The sequence below is a fragment of the Canis lupus genome, chromosome 10 (assembly GCF_003254725.2).
Source record: "Canis lupus dingo isolate Sandy chromosome 10, ASM325472v2, whole genome shotgun sequence".
NCBI lineage: Eukaryota > Metazoa > Chordata > Mammalia > Carnivora > Canidae > Canis > Canis lupus.
Genome location: NC_064252.1, coordinates 48,589,389 through 48,607,988, shown reverse-complemented (window position 1 = coordinate 48,607,988; position 18,600 = coordinate 48,589,389). Strand labels below are relative to the sequence as shown.

General features: G+C 37.3%; 1 protein-coding gene across 1 annotated transcript in view; it reads left to right on the top strand.

Annotated features, from left to right (window-relative positions):
• SRBD1 (S1 RNA binding domain 1) overlaps positions 1-16,825 on the top strand; it is a 189,609-nt gene extending 172,784 nt beyond the window's left edge. The window contains exons 20-21 of the mRNA XM_025465747.3: positions 12,208-12,392; positions 15,928-16,825. Coding sequence (XP_025321532.1) covers positions 12,208-12,392; positions 15,928-16,217 — 475 coding nt within the window. The 3' untranslated portion in view covers positions 16,218-16,825. The remainder of the gene's footprint in view (positions 1-12,207; positions 12,393-15,927) is intronic.
• The last annotated feature ends 1,775 nt before the right edge of the window (positions 16,826-18,600 follow it).

The window sequence follows — 18,600 nt, the reverse complement described above, 5'->3', positions numbered from 1 at the left end:
TAAGTAGTAGAGACATGAAAGATACAAGAGACATTCATAAAATTTTCTAAAGCTAAAAGACTTCTTTCATTTAGCTGTCACTCCTCACTTCCCATGCCCACATTTAGAAGTGGGGCAACTAGGAGGCAGAGAGACCAAAAGAATGCCAAGGTCAAGAGTCCTTAATAGCAGCCTGTGAGGAATGAGGGTGGGAAGAGAAACAGAATCAAGGGATGGAGTTGTAGTTTAGGGAAGTATGGGGCAGGATGAGTAAAGATATGGAGATATTCTAAGGAAGGGGATTTTAAGGTAGCTTTGAATTTTTCAGTAAAGTAGGAAGTAATCAAATAAATGTGAGGAGACTCTGACGGAAGTAAGAGATTTAGAACAAAATGGCTTCAAAGGATTACTGAAGGAAAATCTGTCTGTAACAATAATAGGTTTCTTAATCCTATGTTCCACTTAAATCTTCTGTAATACGGAATCTGTATGTTTTTTTCATTGACATTTCCTAAAAACTTTACATTATTCCTGACCCTCTCTCTCTTACTTAAAAATATCTACTGGCAGAGGTAGGTACATACTCCTGCTCTATGCCCAGTTCCTCTCCTAAAATGAGAAGATACCAAATGTAGTCACTATCAAATTGCTTCTTTTGAAATGCACATGCCCTTATTCTGAAAAACAACAGAAGGGAATTCTTTTAATGCAGTATTCAGGAAATATATCTGCAGCAGAACAGCATAAAATTCTACACACTCTGTGCAAAGAATTCATTTCCTACAGATCCCTTAATAAAATAAATAGGCAAAGCTTCCTTTAATGGAGGAGGTAATGTTTTCTCCAGAGGAAAGGCAGAGTCTGATTTCAGCCATGTGATGATAGAGAGTAACAGTCAAATATAGCATATTCCAGATACTCATTTCTTTTTTTTTTTTTTTTTTTTTTTTTGTCCTTAGGAAGCACACATAACAAGTCTTGCTACTCTTCTGTACTAACATACCACCTTTAAGGATGCAGTATCCTTAATCTGAAAGATCATTATGATTACATTCAAATCTGGCTCCAAACTAGCTTTTTAATTGTGACCTGGTTTAAAGATCAGGTTTTGGAGCTAATTAAGAGCTCAAGATTTGGAGTGTCATAGATCTGGTTCATAATCTTGGTTCTACCAGCTGAATTATTTTAGGTAATTTACTTCACCCATCTGAGACTCTCTATACCATAAAAAGTGGGAATAATAATAATACACCAACCACATAAGATTGCTGTGAGGTCAACAAGATGATGTTTCTAAAGTGCCTAGTAATGAGATTTTGTTGTTTTTATTGGACTGTTAACTATTCCCCAAACCTGACCTGAGCTATATTTTCCTGACTCCAGCCCTTTAAATATCTCTTTTCTGGGGCACTTGGGTGGCTTGGCGGTCATGATGGGATCGAGTCCTGCATCGGGCTCCTTGTGGGGAACCTGCTTCTCCCTCTGCCTATGTCTCTGCCTCACTCTCTGTGTCTCTGATGAATAAATAAATGAAATCTTTTTTAAAAAAGAAAGAAAAAAAAAGAAATCTTCTTAAAGACCTAGCCCAAATGTCACCTCCTGCATGAAATCTTACAAAGATACCCCTCTCTGTAAATGAGCTCTTTTTCAGCTTCTGTGCTTCACAAAGGCCACTTAATTATTGCACTCACTGTGTCATGGCTATTTGTAAGTTTCATCCTATAGTGGCTAGAAGTGAAATGAATGAAAAGTCTAGCTTTACTTCAATCTAGATTTTTCTTCTCTAGTCTAAACTGGCTGAAGTCAATGCAGTTGTATAAGCAAAATTCTTGATAGAACATCTAGAACCTGCTTTCTGCCATTGCCTATCCCACAAGTTGAGTAAGTACTTATTTCAGAATCCCTTGTGGATTGGATGCTTTTTCAGACCTCTCCAAATTGAATCCCATGCCTTCCCAGAGCATGTGTGTCCAGAGCCTTCCTGAACTTTACAGACTAGAAAACAAGAGACAGACCATGAAAGAGGATTACTTACCATTTCCTGTCATCGTCTAGAAATCTTCACAATGTCCTCATGTGTGAGTGATTTCATTGTGTTGGGTAACGTGGGGCCATGAGGAAAATTGCTCCTGTCTTACGAGTAAAATAAAGCGTAGAAACAGCCAATTTAGGGCTTGCCACTCCCCCATGCCTCTTCTTTTTTTGCCATACCATTTTGGTTGATCAAGATAGCCAAAGACAAGTATGTGTTTTTTTCCTTTTTCTTGAATAAAGTGCTGGGAGGTAGTGTTTTGTACTGCAAATTATGCTGGTTTGTACATGTCACAGTGAGACCTGGCATTCTCCCAAAGAATATCCTGCATTGAGAATTGGATTCACTTCATTCAGATAGTTAAGCTTGTTATGGTCTTGATTTTAACTTCAAAAATTCCAGAAAATGTAATATCAAATCTGTCATTTGGCACTCATTTTAATAAAGCATTAGCTAGTATTTAATTGTTTTTTTCCGTTCTGGCCATTAGTGAAACATCTAAAAGACTAGTTTCTGGAATTGGTGAGTAGCCTGCATACAGGACTGTGACATGCAGCACCATTCTGATGGACTAAGCCAATGTGTATCAGATGAGTTGTATCAGTAGCTATACTGTGCAGTATTAGCACTGTCAGTTCCTTTATTACTGCTGATGTACCTATTTCTGACCCTACAGTCAATGCTGAAAAGTATGTTTTCAGAGAGTAAACAACCATCAATTTAAAAATTCAAGTCTAGGATAAGAATAATTATATAAATTGACAAAATAATTACTTGGGGAAAGAGGATCTTCTATAAAAAGCCCAGTAATGTTTATTCTTAATTTACTAAAAACTTTTATCAGGTTTTTTTAGAACTAAAGTTGGTCAGAGGTTACAAACTTTCAGTTATGAGTTCAGTTCTGGGCGTCTAATGTACAGCATGGTAATTATAGCTAACAAACAGTACTGTATTATGTACCTGCAAGTTGGTAAGTAGATCTCAAATGTTCTCACCACAAAAAGGAAATGATAATTATGTGACCAGATGGAGTTGTCATGGTGGTAATCATTTTGCAGTTATATAAGTATATCAAACTGACTGGTTATATACCTTAAACTTCTAAAATGTTAAAAGTCAATTATGTCTCAATATAGCTGGAAAAAAAGAAAAACAGGTAGAATTAAGCCAATAGATACAGAGGATTCTGTGATGAGATAAATGGATAAATGGATCCCATTTGGATAAATGGAACAGTGCTCATAGCCTAAAAATATTGGGGACTAGGGGTTGTAGAGGTCCTGCCTTGCTCCCTGCCATGGAGCTACAGTAAGTCAAGCCAGACAGTGACAAGTGCCCCAGACTGAAGACCTTTAATGAGTGAGCACATCTTAGCCTCTGTTTCTTTCCCATTCCTGTTCAAGGATTTACTATCTCCAAACTCTTTTTTTAGAATTGCATTCAGAGGTTTTGTCACATTCTTCCGAAACTTAGCTTTCTGCCCAGCAAGGAAGGAAGTCTGTTGGCTAATAAGCAGCTGTAATGCAGGGAGTTTAGATTGTTGTTTTAAAACAAAACAAAAAACAGCAGCAGTAGATTCACAGATTTGACATTCATGGTTTTGACTGTGAACAACCCAGAAGGCGCATGACTTGTGGTGATTTGTAATTTTTGTGAGCGGTAAGTTACTTAGCCTGCTGAGTATGCCTAGCACACCTCCGCACATCTACAATTTGCTATAGCTTTCTCCTGCATTCGCATGCCAACTAACTTCTGCAATGATAAAAACATGTTTCTTTGTGGGAAGCTTGCCTGAAAAGAAACCCAACTACAAATTCTATAAAATAAATGAAGATTAGGTAAACAGATGTAAGAAATTATTTGCAAATTTGAAAGGTCTTACATTTTTCTGGACTTGCCTCACAAGAGTTGGCAGCATTTGGACATGAAAATTAAGTCAGAATCGCTGCTGACCTTTGATAAATGATGTCTTAGCATGTGTATCAGCTTTAGTTCCTGTGGAGCTATAACTGGACAAGAGTAGACTGCCTTTTCAGAAAGTGGCACCGCATCATAAAAGAAAGACCAATAGATTACAAAGGTGATTTTTGTTTTTCTTCTTTTTTTTCATCTTGTTAGTAGTCAAAGCCTCAAAACATCATACTGTAATTCCTAGGAAATAACATTTATAATACTTTCTAAAGTGCCTTCACAAAAGAGAAAGATGAAAATGTACCCACCTGACTATGCTGTGAGGTTCTTAGGAATTGACTGTCATGTCTTGTGTCTTACATGCTGTTGCAACACCCCCCACCCCCACCACCACTCCCATGAAGTTTAAGGCAAGGCTAGTTGAGGGAGCTAGGAAGTTGAAGAATCCAAGATAGTACCTAACTTCCCTCTAGCTTATTCTGGAAGCAGTACAGTACCAGACTGCCTGGGTTCAAATCATGCTTGTTTGAGCTGGAGAAGTGATTTAACCTCCCTGGACCTTAGTTTACTTGTCTGTTAAATGAGATAATAATAGTACCTGTCTGATAGGATTACATAGGTTAATATATCTAGAATCCTTAATACCTGGGACAGAGTAAGCTATTGTTGCTGTAATTATTATTACTGGGTGGTTGTTGCTGTTAAGTTTATTTATTTATTATTTATTTATTTATTTATTTGGTGATCCCTGTGTCTAATCTGGGGCTCGAACCCACAACCCTGAGATCAAGAGTTGCATGCTCTTCCAATTGAGCCAGCCAGGTGCTCCCTTATTGCTATTATTTTTAGTTGTGATTGAGGAGGAGCTGTCAAGGTGAGCCATTAAAGTAAAGGGGGATGTGGTTTACAACTGCTGGCCTCCCAGGAAAAAATTGTTTTACCGTATGATCCAGCTATAATTTGGGTCATTGAACATTGTTAATTAATATTAACACTGGGTCTTGGGACTAGAGAAAAGGCTGTGGTTTCTCTGCTGCATATGTGGAGCAGCCTGTTAGCACCCAGCAGAGAAGGAGTGCCAGGGAGTTTCCAGCCAGCCCCAGTGGTGTGCTTGCTTCAGACTCTCTCATCTCCTTAGGACTGGCCTTCTCCCGTCTTCCTCAGGCTTAGATCACTCAGTCTGGAGCCTGAAACTCAGTAGGGTATTGATCTAGTGTCCCATTATCTGCCTCCTTCCTTTCCTGTCCCCAGTCTCACTATGGATTTTAACATTAGCCTGTCTTCTAACTCTGTGTGACCATAAGCAAATTACTTTGACCTCAATTGCATACTCTTCAAATGAAATAAAAATGACTCTGCCCATTCAGAGGACAACCAGGGTTTTTAGGGAAATAACAGATGTTAAGCATTTTCAAATTCCTTGAAAGGAGGATTCCTTGACAGATCCAAACTCACAGTAAAAAGACTGTTTTCCCAAGGAGGACAGTCCTTACTCTAATACCTGGGCTTTATCAAACCCCAATAGCACTGGAGCTGTTTAATTCCAGCTCTGCCATCTAGCCTAGTGGTTTTGAGTACTACTTTTTTATTTGCCCTCCTCTTTCAAATATTCACAAGCACTAATCCACGTTATGGCTTTACAGCCAGTAAATTAAATTATATGAATTCTAAGCACAGTGTTTTTGAGCTATAGAGAGTCTACAGGCTTTGAAACCACTAACTTAATTTTGTCCAACTCTTGCTGGATAACTCAAAAAGAGCCAAACTTTTTCCTTTTGAATTTGGTTTGAAAAATAATAAATTGTTCCCAGGCAGTGATTCTGGGTGCCAAATTTTATCTGGGATCTAATTTTTTTGTCTGCATTGAATATTCCCTGCAGTAAAGAGTTAAGGAGTGTTAATGAAGAGGTGATCTATGACAGCTTTTACCTTACCTACAACTTTGTGGTCTCAGCTGCGTGTCTTTGGGCAGGTCACTTAATCTATCAGAGTTTCGATTCCTTTATCTGAAAATCTATATCCACAATAAATTTTTGAGGGAATTAAATGAAATCATCTTTATTAGTACTTTGAAAGTATGCTTATCTGCATGTAAAAATCCTACCCCTTAAAAAGCAGATGTAGAAGAGTATTTATTCTGACATACTGTCATTGCTTAAAATAAGACTCTCTAAGTTCATTCAAGGCAGAGACCCTGTTATCATCTTCCATAGTCTTCTTTCACAGTAAATGAATACTTAATGAGAAAAACTGAGTATGCTTTACTCAATTATTTTTCAGATGCTTCAAAAATACTTCAATTGTGTCACATTCCTTGGAAGAGACTTGATATTTTAGAAAATCTTTATCATTTAAGGGTGTTTGTGTGTATGTGTGTTTAAAACAACCAGACTCGGGGCACCTGGATGGCTCAGTGGTTGAGTGTCTGCCTTTGGCTCCGGTTGTGATCTGGAGTCCTAGGATCAAGTCTTTGACATGAGGCTCTTGTACTTCTCCCTCTACCTATGTCTCTGCCTCTGTCTGTGCCTCTCATGGATAAATAAATAAAATCTTTTTAAAAAATAAATAAAAATTAAAATATAAAACACCAGACTCAATGAAAAGAGGATGATCAACCTGAATAATACAGGGTTGATGGGGTTTTCTCTGGTTCTTTTTATTGAAGGGGGTATTGTTGTTTTAAAAAAAAATGTAAGAAAATTAATTTTCCTTTGTTGCCTGTAAATTTATTTCTAAGGCAGTTCCTAAAACAGGATTTTAGAAATTTTTAGAATAGTAATCACATCATTTCATTACATGATGCCTTCCCATTTTTATGTACTCACACTAATTTGGATGTATATGTATATACATTTGGGTTTTTAAATTATACTATCACGCAGTATACCGTAACCTAGCAAATAGTTCTGAAATAGGAAAAGCTACATAAAAATCAATATTACAGGGTACCTGGGTGACATCCGACTCTTGATTTCAGATCAGGTGGTAATCTCAGGGTCCTGGGATCCAGCCACACAGCTACTCTATGCTTAGCAGGGGGTCTGTTTAAGGATTCTCTGTGCCTCTGCCTCTCACCCTGCTCATGTGCGCGCCCTCTCTCTCTCTCTCTCTCTCATTCTCTTTCCCTCTCCCTCTCTCTCTCAAATAAGTGGATGAATCTCTAAAAAAAAAAAAAAAAATCACTACTAATTCCTTGTGGCATTGGTTATTATTTCACTGATCTTAAATGTTTTTGTGGTACAACTGTGTAAACACATTGTAACTAGCATTTTTTTTTATAAAGCCAATTCCATATACAGAATTACCAAGATAAAATAAAACAGCTTTCTAAGAATATATTTTCCTATATACAATTAATGCAGCATGGATGCTGTATCCAGTTTCTCTGCATATATACCAGATCTTTGAAAAAGAAGGAAACATTTAGTAAGTTCTTTGGAAGTTAGAAGCAGGTAACTGTTGTCTTATGGTTATAAACCAAGTCTTTTAGAAAACAAACTGCATTTCTTAATCTATGACAGCTTCTCCTTTTCAGTTCCTCTTGTTTTTGTTTTCTGCTACTCATAGATGCAAGAGTGTATTTAGATGTAGGGATGTGTTTAGATGGAGGAAGTGCTCCAAAGATGCTCCACATGATACCAAGCCAATGCCACTGAAGATGTCCTCCAGCTGCTGCTTGGATGGCTGCATACCATTTAAAACTATACTCTCAGATAAAAGTCTGTACAGGCTTTCAGAACAATTCCTTTATCCATTCTGAAAGGATTGCATTTTTTAAAAGTTTATCTGCAGTTTTCAAAAGCCAATTAGCTGTAAGTTCTTGTGAAAAATTGTTTGCTTTACATTTCTCTGGTTGATTACATGCTAAGAAAAGCCATTTAAACATTGTCTTCACTGACCTAGCAGCTTCTGCAGTCCAATGGGATGTTCCATTAATGCACTCTACTTGAATTTACCAGTACTTACAGATTTTGCGCCAGCAAAGGTTTTTAAGGATTTTGGCCCAGTTCAGTGTCTCGGTTTAACAAAGAGGTTAGAAGTTTGAAAAGCTTCTTTGATGATTAAAGTGCAACTCACATTGCTGCCCCTTGGACTTGGCTGCTGAAACAGCAGATGTGGTAAAGTCGGCGCTCTCTCTTTCAAGCTGAACTAAATGTGCACTGCTCTGCATTCACCTGTGTAAATTCAGCTCCCCGTAGGTAGTGTAAAAAGAGTATCAGGTTTTTCTTTTTTGCCACATTGGAATTTATTTTTAGTCTTTAATATTAAGAGCGGTAGATTTAAAAATATATATTGAATCTGTGGCTTTGGCGTAACAGATTATTCCTGAACTTTCATTTGTGTCCCACCACTTAATCTACAATCAGAGTTAAGAAGGCCAGGTTTTCTCGTAGAGTGCAAGCTCTCTTTTTAAATCACTGAACGTCCATCTGTATTACAAGTTATGACCTGCTTTGTCTGTGCCTCCTTATTTATAAAATGACTGTGCTCTTTCATTTAATGCTTTGTTTATTGATGTAATTACAATTGAGTAAAACTAATGGATAAAAATAAGCCAGTACAAAAGTCTCTTTTGGAGCTGTTGAGAGTGGGTAGACAGCCACAGGTACTTTGCCCTTGCAGCACGGTTGTTGGGTTTTTCGTGGGATTATAAATCCTGTATGTTGAGTCCACAAAGCACGTGCTGATAGTAATTTGTTTTTAAAGTGATGGTCTTGCATCACCGTGGTTCCTCCATACTCTGTGGGGTACTGTGGTGCTTTAATGTAATGAACCTGTCCTGGGCTCCTAAGCTGAGTGATTTATCTGAAGTCTTATGAATCTTGAGAATTTCTTGTTCTTTGGGAAAAAGCCTTATAAAGACTGACTCTGGAGAGAAAAAACATTGCATTTGTAATAAGTTGCTGTTGAAAATATCAACAATTTTAGGTCATATAAGCATTCTGCTTGAAAAACCAGCATTATCTCTGCTGCAAGGTCTATATTTTAACTTCATGCAGATGTGTGCTAAAAGAACATGATGTGCTTATTTGTTGCATTTATGCTACTTTCTTACTTTAAGTAAGATGGATGAAATTACATATTAAATAAAAACAGCAGCTCAGGCCACAGTCCTTAGCAAACTGAAAAAGCTTTGCAAAGACAGTGGAGAAAATGACACTATGACTTTAATAACTCATTGGCTTTTGAGAGAATTATCTCCAGAAATTCATTTATGTAACAATTTTTTTGTGGAATTTATTCAGTATTAACTGTCTCATGTTTAGAAATCATCTATCGTTAAATTGTGTTGGTGAAATGTTACCAGAAGTATTATGTTTTATATCTTAAAGATATCACTTATTTTGACATGACTACAGTTCTAAACAGACACACACTGATGTGGTGTGAAACTCCAGTCAGTAAAAATAGGTTTGTGGCCTTGGGCAAATTATTTAACTTCCCTGAACCTCAATTTTACTTTTCTGTGTTATAGGGCACCTAGTTTTTAGGATTATTGTTAGGATTAAATGAACACATCTCTCAAGCACTAGCATCATGCCCGGCACTTACCTGTCAGTATATGTTCCCTGTCATTCTGTTTTTCAAGCTTCATAAAGTGTGATGTGCTTTTATATGGTATTTTTCGAGGCAGAAAGAACTTTGTATTGAGTATTACTTATCATACCCAATTCTAAAATGAAACTTTGTATTGCATGTTACTTCTCACATTCAACTCCAGAGTGAAAATTTAGAAAATGTAGAATAAATTTCTCTTAGGATATTTAAAGAACGCATGTTTATTGAGTGATTGCCAGGTCTAAGACATTGTTTCCTATAATTTACAGTTGAATGTATTTGAAATCCAATAAGGGAGAGGTCAATCTGAATGCTATTCCCAGTTTATTTTATAGTCTCTCTTCCATTTTTGTTCGCTCTTTTCCTTTTTCTGCAATCCTGTTGTAACTTTAAGAAAGTTTTCAAAATAAAGTAACATTTGACTTTGTTCCATAGTCATTTAAAAATAGAGTTGATCAATATGAAGTGTTAGCTAGGAGCATAATTTGGTACTTTTTTATTGATTTCAGTTACCAGTGTCCTCAGGCTTGTGTGTGTGAGAATGAAAATGATATATGAAATATGCACCCAGGTTAAACAGACCAATTTTCTTCTTACATTTGCAACCACCATAAACAGAATTCTTTGATGGAAGTGACTTTGGTAGCAGTCTCTCTCTTTCTCTCTCCCTTTCTCTCTCTCTCTCTCTCTCTCTCTCTTTCAGACACACACACACACACACACACACACACACACACACACACACACACACCAAATACAACCCTAAGACTCCAAGCAGCCTCCTGAGCCAGTGTTTTTGTTATTGAGGCCAAGACTTATACAGTGCTTGGAAGTATATGGAATTTTCTGCCATTTAGTTAACTTTCATTAATTATAAATTGCCAACCAAGGTTATAGATTTACCCCATGAATATGCTTTGGCATTTTAATAATTGATTGTAAGCCAGAATCTTGAGGATTTGAAAGATGTTCTACTAAATAACTGGTTGCAGACCAATCAAGCCAAGAGGATAAATACCAGGGAAGCCTGCCCAGCAGGGCATGCATTATTCAGAAAGTTGTGCAGAGAAGTTGGCTGTGGGCAGAAGTTGTCATGTGTCATGTCTCCCATCAGTCAGAGCTTCAGCAGCTGTTCCCTGTCACCAGGGCCCTTATGTGCTACTGCTTTTCCAATGGCAGTAACAGATACTGCCTGCTTCTCTCGTGGGCTGGGGAAGCCTGGACACAGACTTACATTGTATATCTCATTGGCCCACCAGTTTGGATAGAAGCTCATTTCCAAAAAGAGAGACAAGGGACCAATTCCTTGGTCTTTCATTGGACCACTAACCAATATATATTCTCAAGAGAATTAGTTAGATTTTGGAGTATCTATCTGTTTTTGATGAAAAATACAGCTATGGGATATAGGAAGATTGTACATTTGAACCCAAAAAGATGCCCTAAATGAGAGATGAGAGAGCTTTCTCCACCAGATGCCAGATTATCAGTACTGCATGATCACTAAAGAGGCTTTGGTTGAACACAACAATACAAAAAAAGACTGGAAATGACAAACATTCCTTTTGTGATAATGCAGCAGCCTGCCAAATGGAATACATTCCAGTTTTGATGATGGACAAGCCTCCAACAATTTCCTTTTTCCCTTATATTCCAGAGACATCCTTAGAGGAAAGGATTTGAGGGCATTAGTATCACTATCTGTCTGATTACTGTGTTGACATTTTTAAAGTGCCATTAATCATAGGAAATGGAACTTAATGATGTCGAAAAATACACAGCCAAGAACTATCAAGAAAGTAAGCTACAGCCCAATATTCAGATGAAATTGAAGAGGGAAATGGCTTAACCCTTCATTTTTTTCTTAATTAACTTATTACTGAACTCCAAAGCTAAGTAATTGAGAGGCAGCAAGCAAAGGAAATGGTAAACATAGCAAGGGGAAATTGAGAAAGGCAGATATTTTTATATTATAAATATTACAGCAATAATATATATAGTATATAAAAATAATATTCACTTCAATATTATGTAATTGAGGTCTTATTTGTTCTTACTCCTTCCATTTTGTAACACAGTTACTTTTTCTTTTTTATATCCCCTCCCATATTTTTCCTGTGGACTCTGAGTACTTAATGTACTTGATATAATTTAATCCATGTGAAGCTTGCCTGTCAATAGAATTTAAGAATTAATAGTCATCATGGGTACCCAAAAGTAAAAAGCAGTGATATGATACATGAATAACAAATTTTCATTTGTCAAAAGCTGAAGGTGCTTACCGGATATTTTACTGGATTTTGGTATCATTAGTTCATTGTTTGCCTGTTAGCTAACTTAAATTCAAATGAGTATTTCTACCTCAAATTTAGGAAACATCAGGTAAACATAGGTATTCTTATTTATAAAATATGTATGACACTAAACTCTAACGAACATTACATTGTAAAGCATTTCTGATGCTGATTTTGAGAAGGAGCTTGATTGGAAAATAGCACAGGAACCTACATCTATCCTCTCCTTTCTTTTCCAGGACACGACAGTCATTACAGGCTGAGACACAGTAGATTTTCAGTCAAGACCGATTGATTGGTTGATTGATGATATATGGATCTGAGATGAATGAATTTTAGGGTGACCTATATAAGGAGATTAGAAAATCAGTAATACTATTAATAAGTGCTGGGCCTTTTTTTTTTTTTTTTTTTTTTTTTTGGCCCCTGCAGGTTTTTGTCATTCTTCAGAGGGACTCTGTGTGAGATTGGAAAGCCTGAAATGGAACAAAAAATAAATTCATTCCTTGAAAAGGACGGAATAGAGAAAATTGCAGAAAGTTTGCAAACAACAGTTCACACCTTACAGGTCATCATAGATGGTCTCAGCCAGCCTGAGAGCTTTGACTTTCGAACAGGTAAATAATTGAATTTAAATAATAGCATCATCTTTCACCTACATAGCTCACATTATCTTCTATTGCCCTCACAACAAACCTCTGCCATAGGCAAAACTGGTATTATTCTCTATTCTGTACATGTGAAAACTAAAGCACAGTGCTCTTTCTTCAAAGTCACTGTGTTTGGTTAGTATCCTGAGCCAAAGCTAGAAGCCAGCTCTCCCAACTCCTTGTCCCATGCTTATTTTCTATCATGTTAGACTAAGTGCATCATACATTGGCTGCCGTGAGGATGGAGGCACACATTTTTCATGATCCTTTTGTAAGCTGTTCTTATCTTGTAGGAGCCAGAAGTCCAAGGTATTTGGTTAATAAACTAAAAAGTGAATCTTTTTCCTAAATTGCAACCTTCCAAGCTCCTGGATTCTGTGTCAGTGAACACACTGAACAAATAAGATACTATCTCTCCATTGATTTTCCTTCTAATTAAAAGAACTCTTAGCTTTCAGCATAGGTAGATGGTGAGGGAAGTATGACAGCCATAGTTGTTGAGAGCAATGACCCCATGAAAAAGAACTAAGGTATTGAGTAACCCTCGCCTAAGGAAATTTGAATAGGAAGCTCTGAGATTTAAATGAATCTGCACTTGTCTCATAACCAGTTTTATGATACATGTTTAGGGCTTGGTTCTTTTCATTCTCATTTAGGCTCTGTTGAGGGAGTTAGACATGCTTCTTTGAAAAGGTTTAAAGGAGTTTAGAAATATACCCAGTAAGGGACACCTGGCTGACTCAGAAGAGCATGGGACTCTTGATCTCAGATTTGTAAGTTTGAGTCCCATGTTGGGTGTAGAAATTACTGAAAAAATAAATAAACTTAAAAAAAAAAAAAAACACCTGATAAGTTCATTATACTACTTCTCAACTTTTCTGTAAGTCAGAAATTAATTTTTTTTAAAGTTGAAGAAAAAATACACAATAAGATAACAAAAATGTAGCAGTAGGAGTCTCCAGGGTGGTCCATCCAAAGTGGATGTTTCAGTAGACCCATCCACTTCTATTTGGAGGCCTGGTACCCTTGTATATGAATTCCTTGGGTATTTTAGCAGAATACTAAGGAGAGCAATAGATATCAAACAAGGTGAGATATAAGGCTGGTATGCCTAGGACCACCGCATTAGAAGATTGGTAAATATGCTGTCTCTAGCTCCAGGCCTCCTGTATTGGGTTTTCTTGTCCATCTTCGCTTTTCTCTCTTGGTGTTGATTGCTCCATTATCCCAGTTATAATGTAGATTCAGAACGAAGATCAACATTCAGATTATATGGTTCAGTTAAACAACCAACTGCTAAGTAGAGGTCCTCACCTTGTCATGCCCTTAGTGAGCAGAAACACAGATGCACCTGGCTCTGGACCGAGCTTACCAGTTACTGCAGTGTTTATCAGTGTGATAAGTGAAATTTCAAATAAGTGTCTAAACTCACTTTGGAACTGACCTTTGCCCTAGTGTAAGTCACAATTTTCAAAATATTTGAAAGCTTTTATTTTAATACTAAAAATATCCCCAAGGGGTAAGGCAGACAGTCATACTTTTGAAGAGGCAGATAGTATTATGGATGTTTCCTCATTACAGTATTTATAAATGTTACATCTTTTCTCCGTTTTCTCAGAAGCATTTCCTTCCTTGATGCCTCTTTCTTTCCCATGAACTCATCCTGTCTCTTTTCTCAGTGACAAGATCAATTCTATTTTATTAACACTCTGGTTGCTAGTTAGTTTCTATAATTGGATTCGTCAGAAGCAGCCTAGTGATGGCAGACTGAATATATAGCCTTGGCAATCAAAGTGTTAAAGTTTGCCTGGTACATGGAGGATTTTCTGATTTCTCAGTGGCCCAGGCTGTCTTCAGGAACATGTTAAGTAGTTCCTGACTCTGATTTTCCATGCAAAATTAAACTAAGCAGCTGATCAGGAACCCTTGGGGAATCTGTAGCAGCTGGACCTCTGTAAGAAAAAAGAATTTCCAAACATAAAAACAATGCCTATGAGACCTCAGAGACCATCCTACCTCTGCCCTGATCAATGACTTAGTTTCAGTTTGCTTTGACACAGTCTTTGCCCATTGGAATATTACATTACAACAGGTTTCTTGCTTTTGGAATCCACTACTTCTGTGTCAGGGAAAATTCTACAGAATCAATTCCAGTTTTCACATATTCCTTTTTTATGAGGAAAATGAGATTTGAGGTTTAAGGAGGGGTTTTTGTTTTGTTTTATAGGAAAAAGGTGAATTCAGAAAAAATAAAAAACAAAAAAACTTGATTTCAGGATGGTTGGACTGGGGGAGGGGAACCAAGAGGTGGCCAGTTGTTAGTACAACTGTAAAGGATAGCTTTAACAAGTAATCAGGATCAAGCCAACAGCTGTGGAGGAAAAGGAAGTGGGATGGGTGGAGGGAAAATGAGGCCTTAGTAAAAGGAGATCCAAGCATAGAATGTTCTTTGTTATTAGAATCAACATTCAGTAATCCTAGGAAAGGGGGCCAAGAAGAGCATGGGAAAATGGAATCCACAGATAACCCAGAAGCCCCATTTAAACTATTAGTTCTACCCTTCTCCCTTATAAAACCTTTGTTGTTGGTTTTGTTTTGTTTTTACTAGAGCCATGATTCCTTGGCATGCTTTATACCCACTTTGGGCGGCATGGTGTTCATGAACAGAGAAATGTACACTGAGGCCAAGAAGAAAAGAGGGCTATAAGGAACTTGAGAGTAGGATCTGCGTGTCCTCATCTTTGTATCTCTAGCACCCAGCGGAGTGCCTGGACAGGAGATCATACTAGAGGCTAATAAATGTTTGATGAATTGAACTGAAAGAGGAGAAAGAAGATTAGGTACTGGCTGATCTGGGTTTCTGAGCCATAGATAATCAAGAACGTATTAAGTTTTGATTGGACAAGTAAATTCAAAATGAATAGAAATTGACTCCTGAATTCCAAATTTGTGGAGGGAAATGAGGAGAACACTTTAATTTCATCCATATTCGACAAAATGTTAATGTACTTTCTATCACCTTTAAACAGTTTGAGAATTCAGGTACTGGGGGGTTGGGTGGGGGGAATCTTCCAATCTTCTGTCTTTAAAGGTCTTACTTTCTCAGTGTTTGTGATTTGGCCTTATATATTTATTATGCAAAGATATTTTCTCATCACCTCTTCATAAAGAGGAAAGTTAAGACTCTGCTCTTCTCATTCTTTATGTATAGTGCTAATGTTTGCATGCTAGCAAGATACAGTTTGAGGAGAAAGTGTGAGTAAATTTTCTTGTATTGTTCCTACTATGTGAATGCTGCTTCTCCAATTAAGATGCATTGTCTCTGAAGGCAAGCCTCGGTTTTAGCTTTTTTTAACGTCCCCTCTCAATGCTGACTAGTGGTCCCGGCACATAACTGATACGTAGTAAATATTTATTTACTAATGTATATTAGTACATGATACAGGTCCAGGAGATATAGTACATACTATTTACACTATCTTTTCTTCCCTTTTTCTTGTAGATTTTGATAAACCAGATTTCAAGAGAAGCATTGTCTGCTTGGAAGACCTGCAGGTTGGGACTGTTCTTACAGGCAAAGTTGAGAATGCCACTCTGTTTGGAATTTTTGTAGATATAGGAGTGGGGAGATCAGGGCTGATTCCCATACGAAATGTAACAGAAGCAAAACTTTCTAAAACAAAGAAGAGAAGGAGTCTTGGCCTAGGCCCTGGAGAAAGAGTAGAAGTCCAAGTACTCAACATTGACATCCCCCGATCTAGGATTACTCTGGACCTCATTCGGGTGTTGTGAGTGTTGCATTAAAGGTCAAACACCAATTTTATTTTTCTCATTTCTATAGATGTTTAAGAATAAGTCAGATGTTTGTGAATTCTAGGTAGTAGATGAGAAAGAATTCACTCAATATTTTGAGGTATTTTTCAAACACTTTCCTTTTCCTTCTGAGTAAATAGAAAACTAAGAGCTCAGTTACTTTTCCCCTTAAAGAAAACAGCTAATGGACATCCTTATGTCATTTTATTTAGTAATGGTTTTCTGACCCAAATTTTATTTTTTGTAGTTCATCTTTGACTCCTTTTGCATTTTGTATTATAAAGATTCTTGTTTCATTTCTACTTGCCAGCTTGCCTTGCTGGACTTGTATGGAATTGTGTTCTTGATTTGAACTGTACAATGTTTCTTGACATAGTAGGGCAGGTGGTGGTTGACTCTTCCTTTTTATAGATTTTTTTAATCAGGCCTTTTGGACTTGATTCATGATTTTCTCTTGCCAAGGAAATAAAAAATATGCCTATTAGATAGATCCTGATGTGTTTGTAACCATCAAGTGAATGGCTCAAAACATCGCTGAGAAGTATATATATGTATTGATCCCTACAATAAAATTCTGTGGCTAGTGACCTTGTTTTTGTTATGTTGATTCAGTGAATGACCTAGGACTCCTTCTTGATGTGGCACATCTTCATGCAAATTTCATATAAACCAACTGTGCCTTTGGGCAAGGGGGATGCCTCTGGAAACTTGAAGAATGGCATTTGGTTTGACTTGGCTTAGGACGGGAAGCTATACTCTTTCTTAAGCAGTAGGGCTAAACTTCAGATGAGGAAAGAAATGGCCTTCCTAAAGATTGACTGTAGGTCAGGTATGAAGGGACAAGAAAAACAAGTAGATAAAGCAAGTGACTCTTAACTCTGCTTTTATTCAGGGGAGGTGGTAAGTATTAGCATGACCATTCAGGGGCAAAATTATTTAGATAGAGCCCACACTGGACTGGGGTCTTACCCATTCTGGCTGCTCTAGCTAATTTGCTTAATGGAGTCATTTGCTTGACTGAATGAATACTTGGTTTTCTCCATGTGTAATGAGTGGAAGATACTTACTAAAGAGGGTGACCAGTCCTGCTTTTTTGCCTGGGACTGTCCTAGTAAGCACTCACTGCCATAGTATAGGTTTTTAATAGTACGTCTTTTTATTCCCAAACTGCCTCATTGTGCATAATAAACTGTATGATCATCTTAGTAGTATAGTCTCTTACAAAGTGGCAAATTGGACCGTTCATTGATAGTTTTGCCTGGTAGTTTACTAAACTCAAAACTTTCAGTCTTCCAACTGGTATACATAGATCTTTTTGATGCAGTAGTTACCTTAAAAGTTGTATAACTCAAGGCTTGTTTTCCCGACAATTTCATTTCTGAAATGCTTTTCTCTCTTTTCTACTGGTCTTCAAGTGACAATGGATCTTAATGTTGTAACTTTAAGTTGATCTGCCTACTCCTTCCAGTGTTCTTCCTGGTTCATAATTTGTAGATCAGTGATGAGTAATATGCACCCAAAGAGTCTTGTTCTGAAGCCTGCAATGTAATCTCAAACAAATGCTTTTTTTAATTGAGGCATAACTGGCATATAACATTATATTAGTTTCAGGTGTACAGCCTGATTCACTACTTGTATGTATTTCAAAATGATTACCATAATAAACCTAGTTAAAATGCTTTTTGGGAAGAAACCTTCTCCTTGGCCACTTTGAATAAAAGAACCAGAGTAGCAGAAGCAGTTCCATTGGCCTGGTAGCTAAGCCCTTGTAGACACAAGGAAAACTTGATATTGCACTAGGTTGCCTGGTTTGTCCTGTCTAGCCCAAACATGGTGGAAGCTCTATAAGGCCTAGGCTGGGACAAGTGGGGCATGTCTCATTCATCTTATATTTCTAGAATGTAGCATGGCACTTGGTGATCAGAATGTTCAACTAATCCTAGTCCCTATCCTACTGATAATCCACAATGTCCTTTTGATCTGGTGTCTTTACTTCTCTGGGCCTCCTTTTCCCAAGTTTAAAGTGGGGATGATGGTAATAAAGCGCTCATTCTCTCAGAATTTATTGGTGGCCTCCTGAGTGCCAGGCATTGTGCTGGACACTGACCATGAAACTATGATGGAAAAATAGACATTATCCCTACCCTTATGGAACTTAGAGTCTATTGAGAAAAAAAGAATCATTAACTGAGAAATCACATACGAATATAAAATTAAAAGCAAGATAAATAATACGATGACAGCATGTAATAGGTTTACCTAGTCAGAAATGTCAGAAAATATTTCAGTGGGGTTTGACTGAAATGTGAAAGATGCCCGGAAGTTAACTAGGACAGCTATTTTGTTAACTTTAACAAGAGTT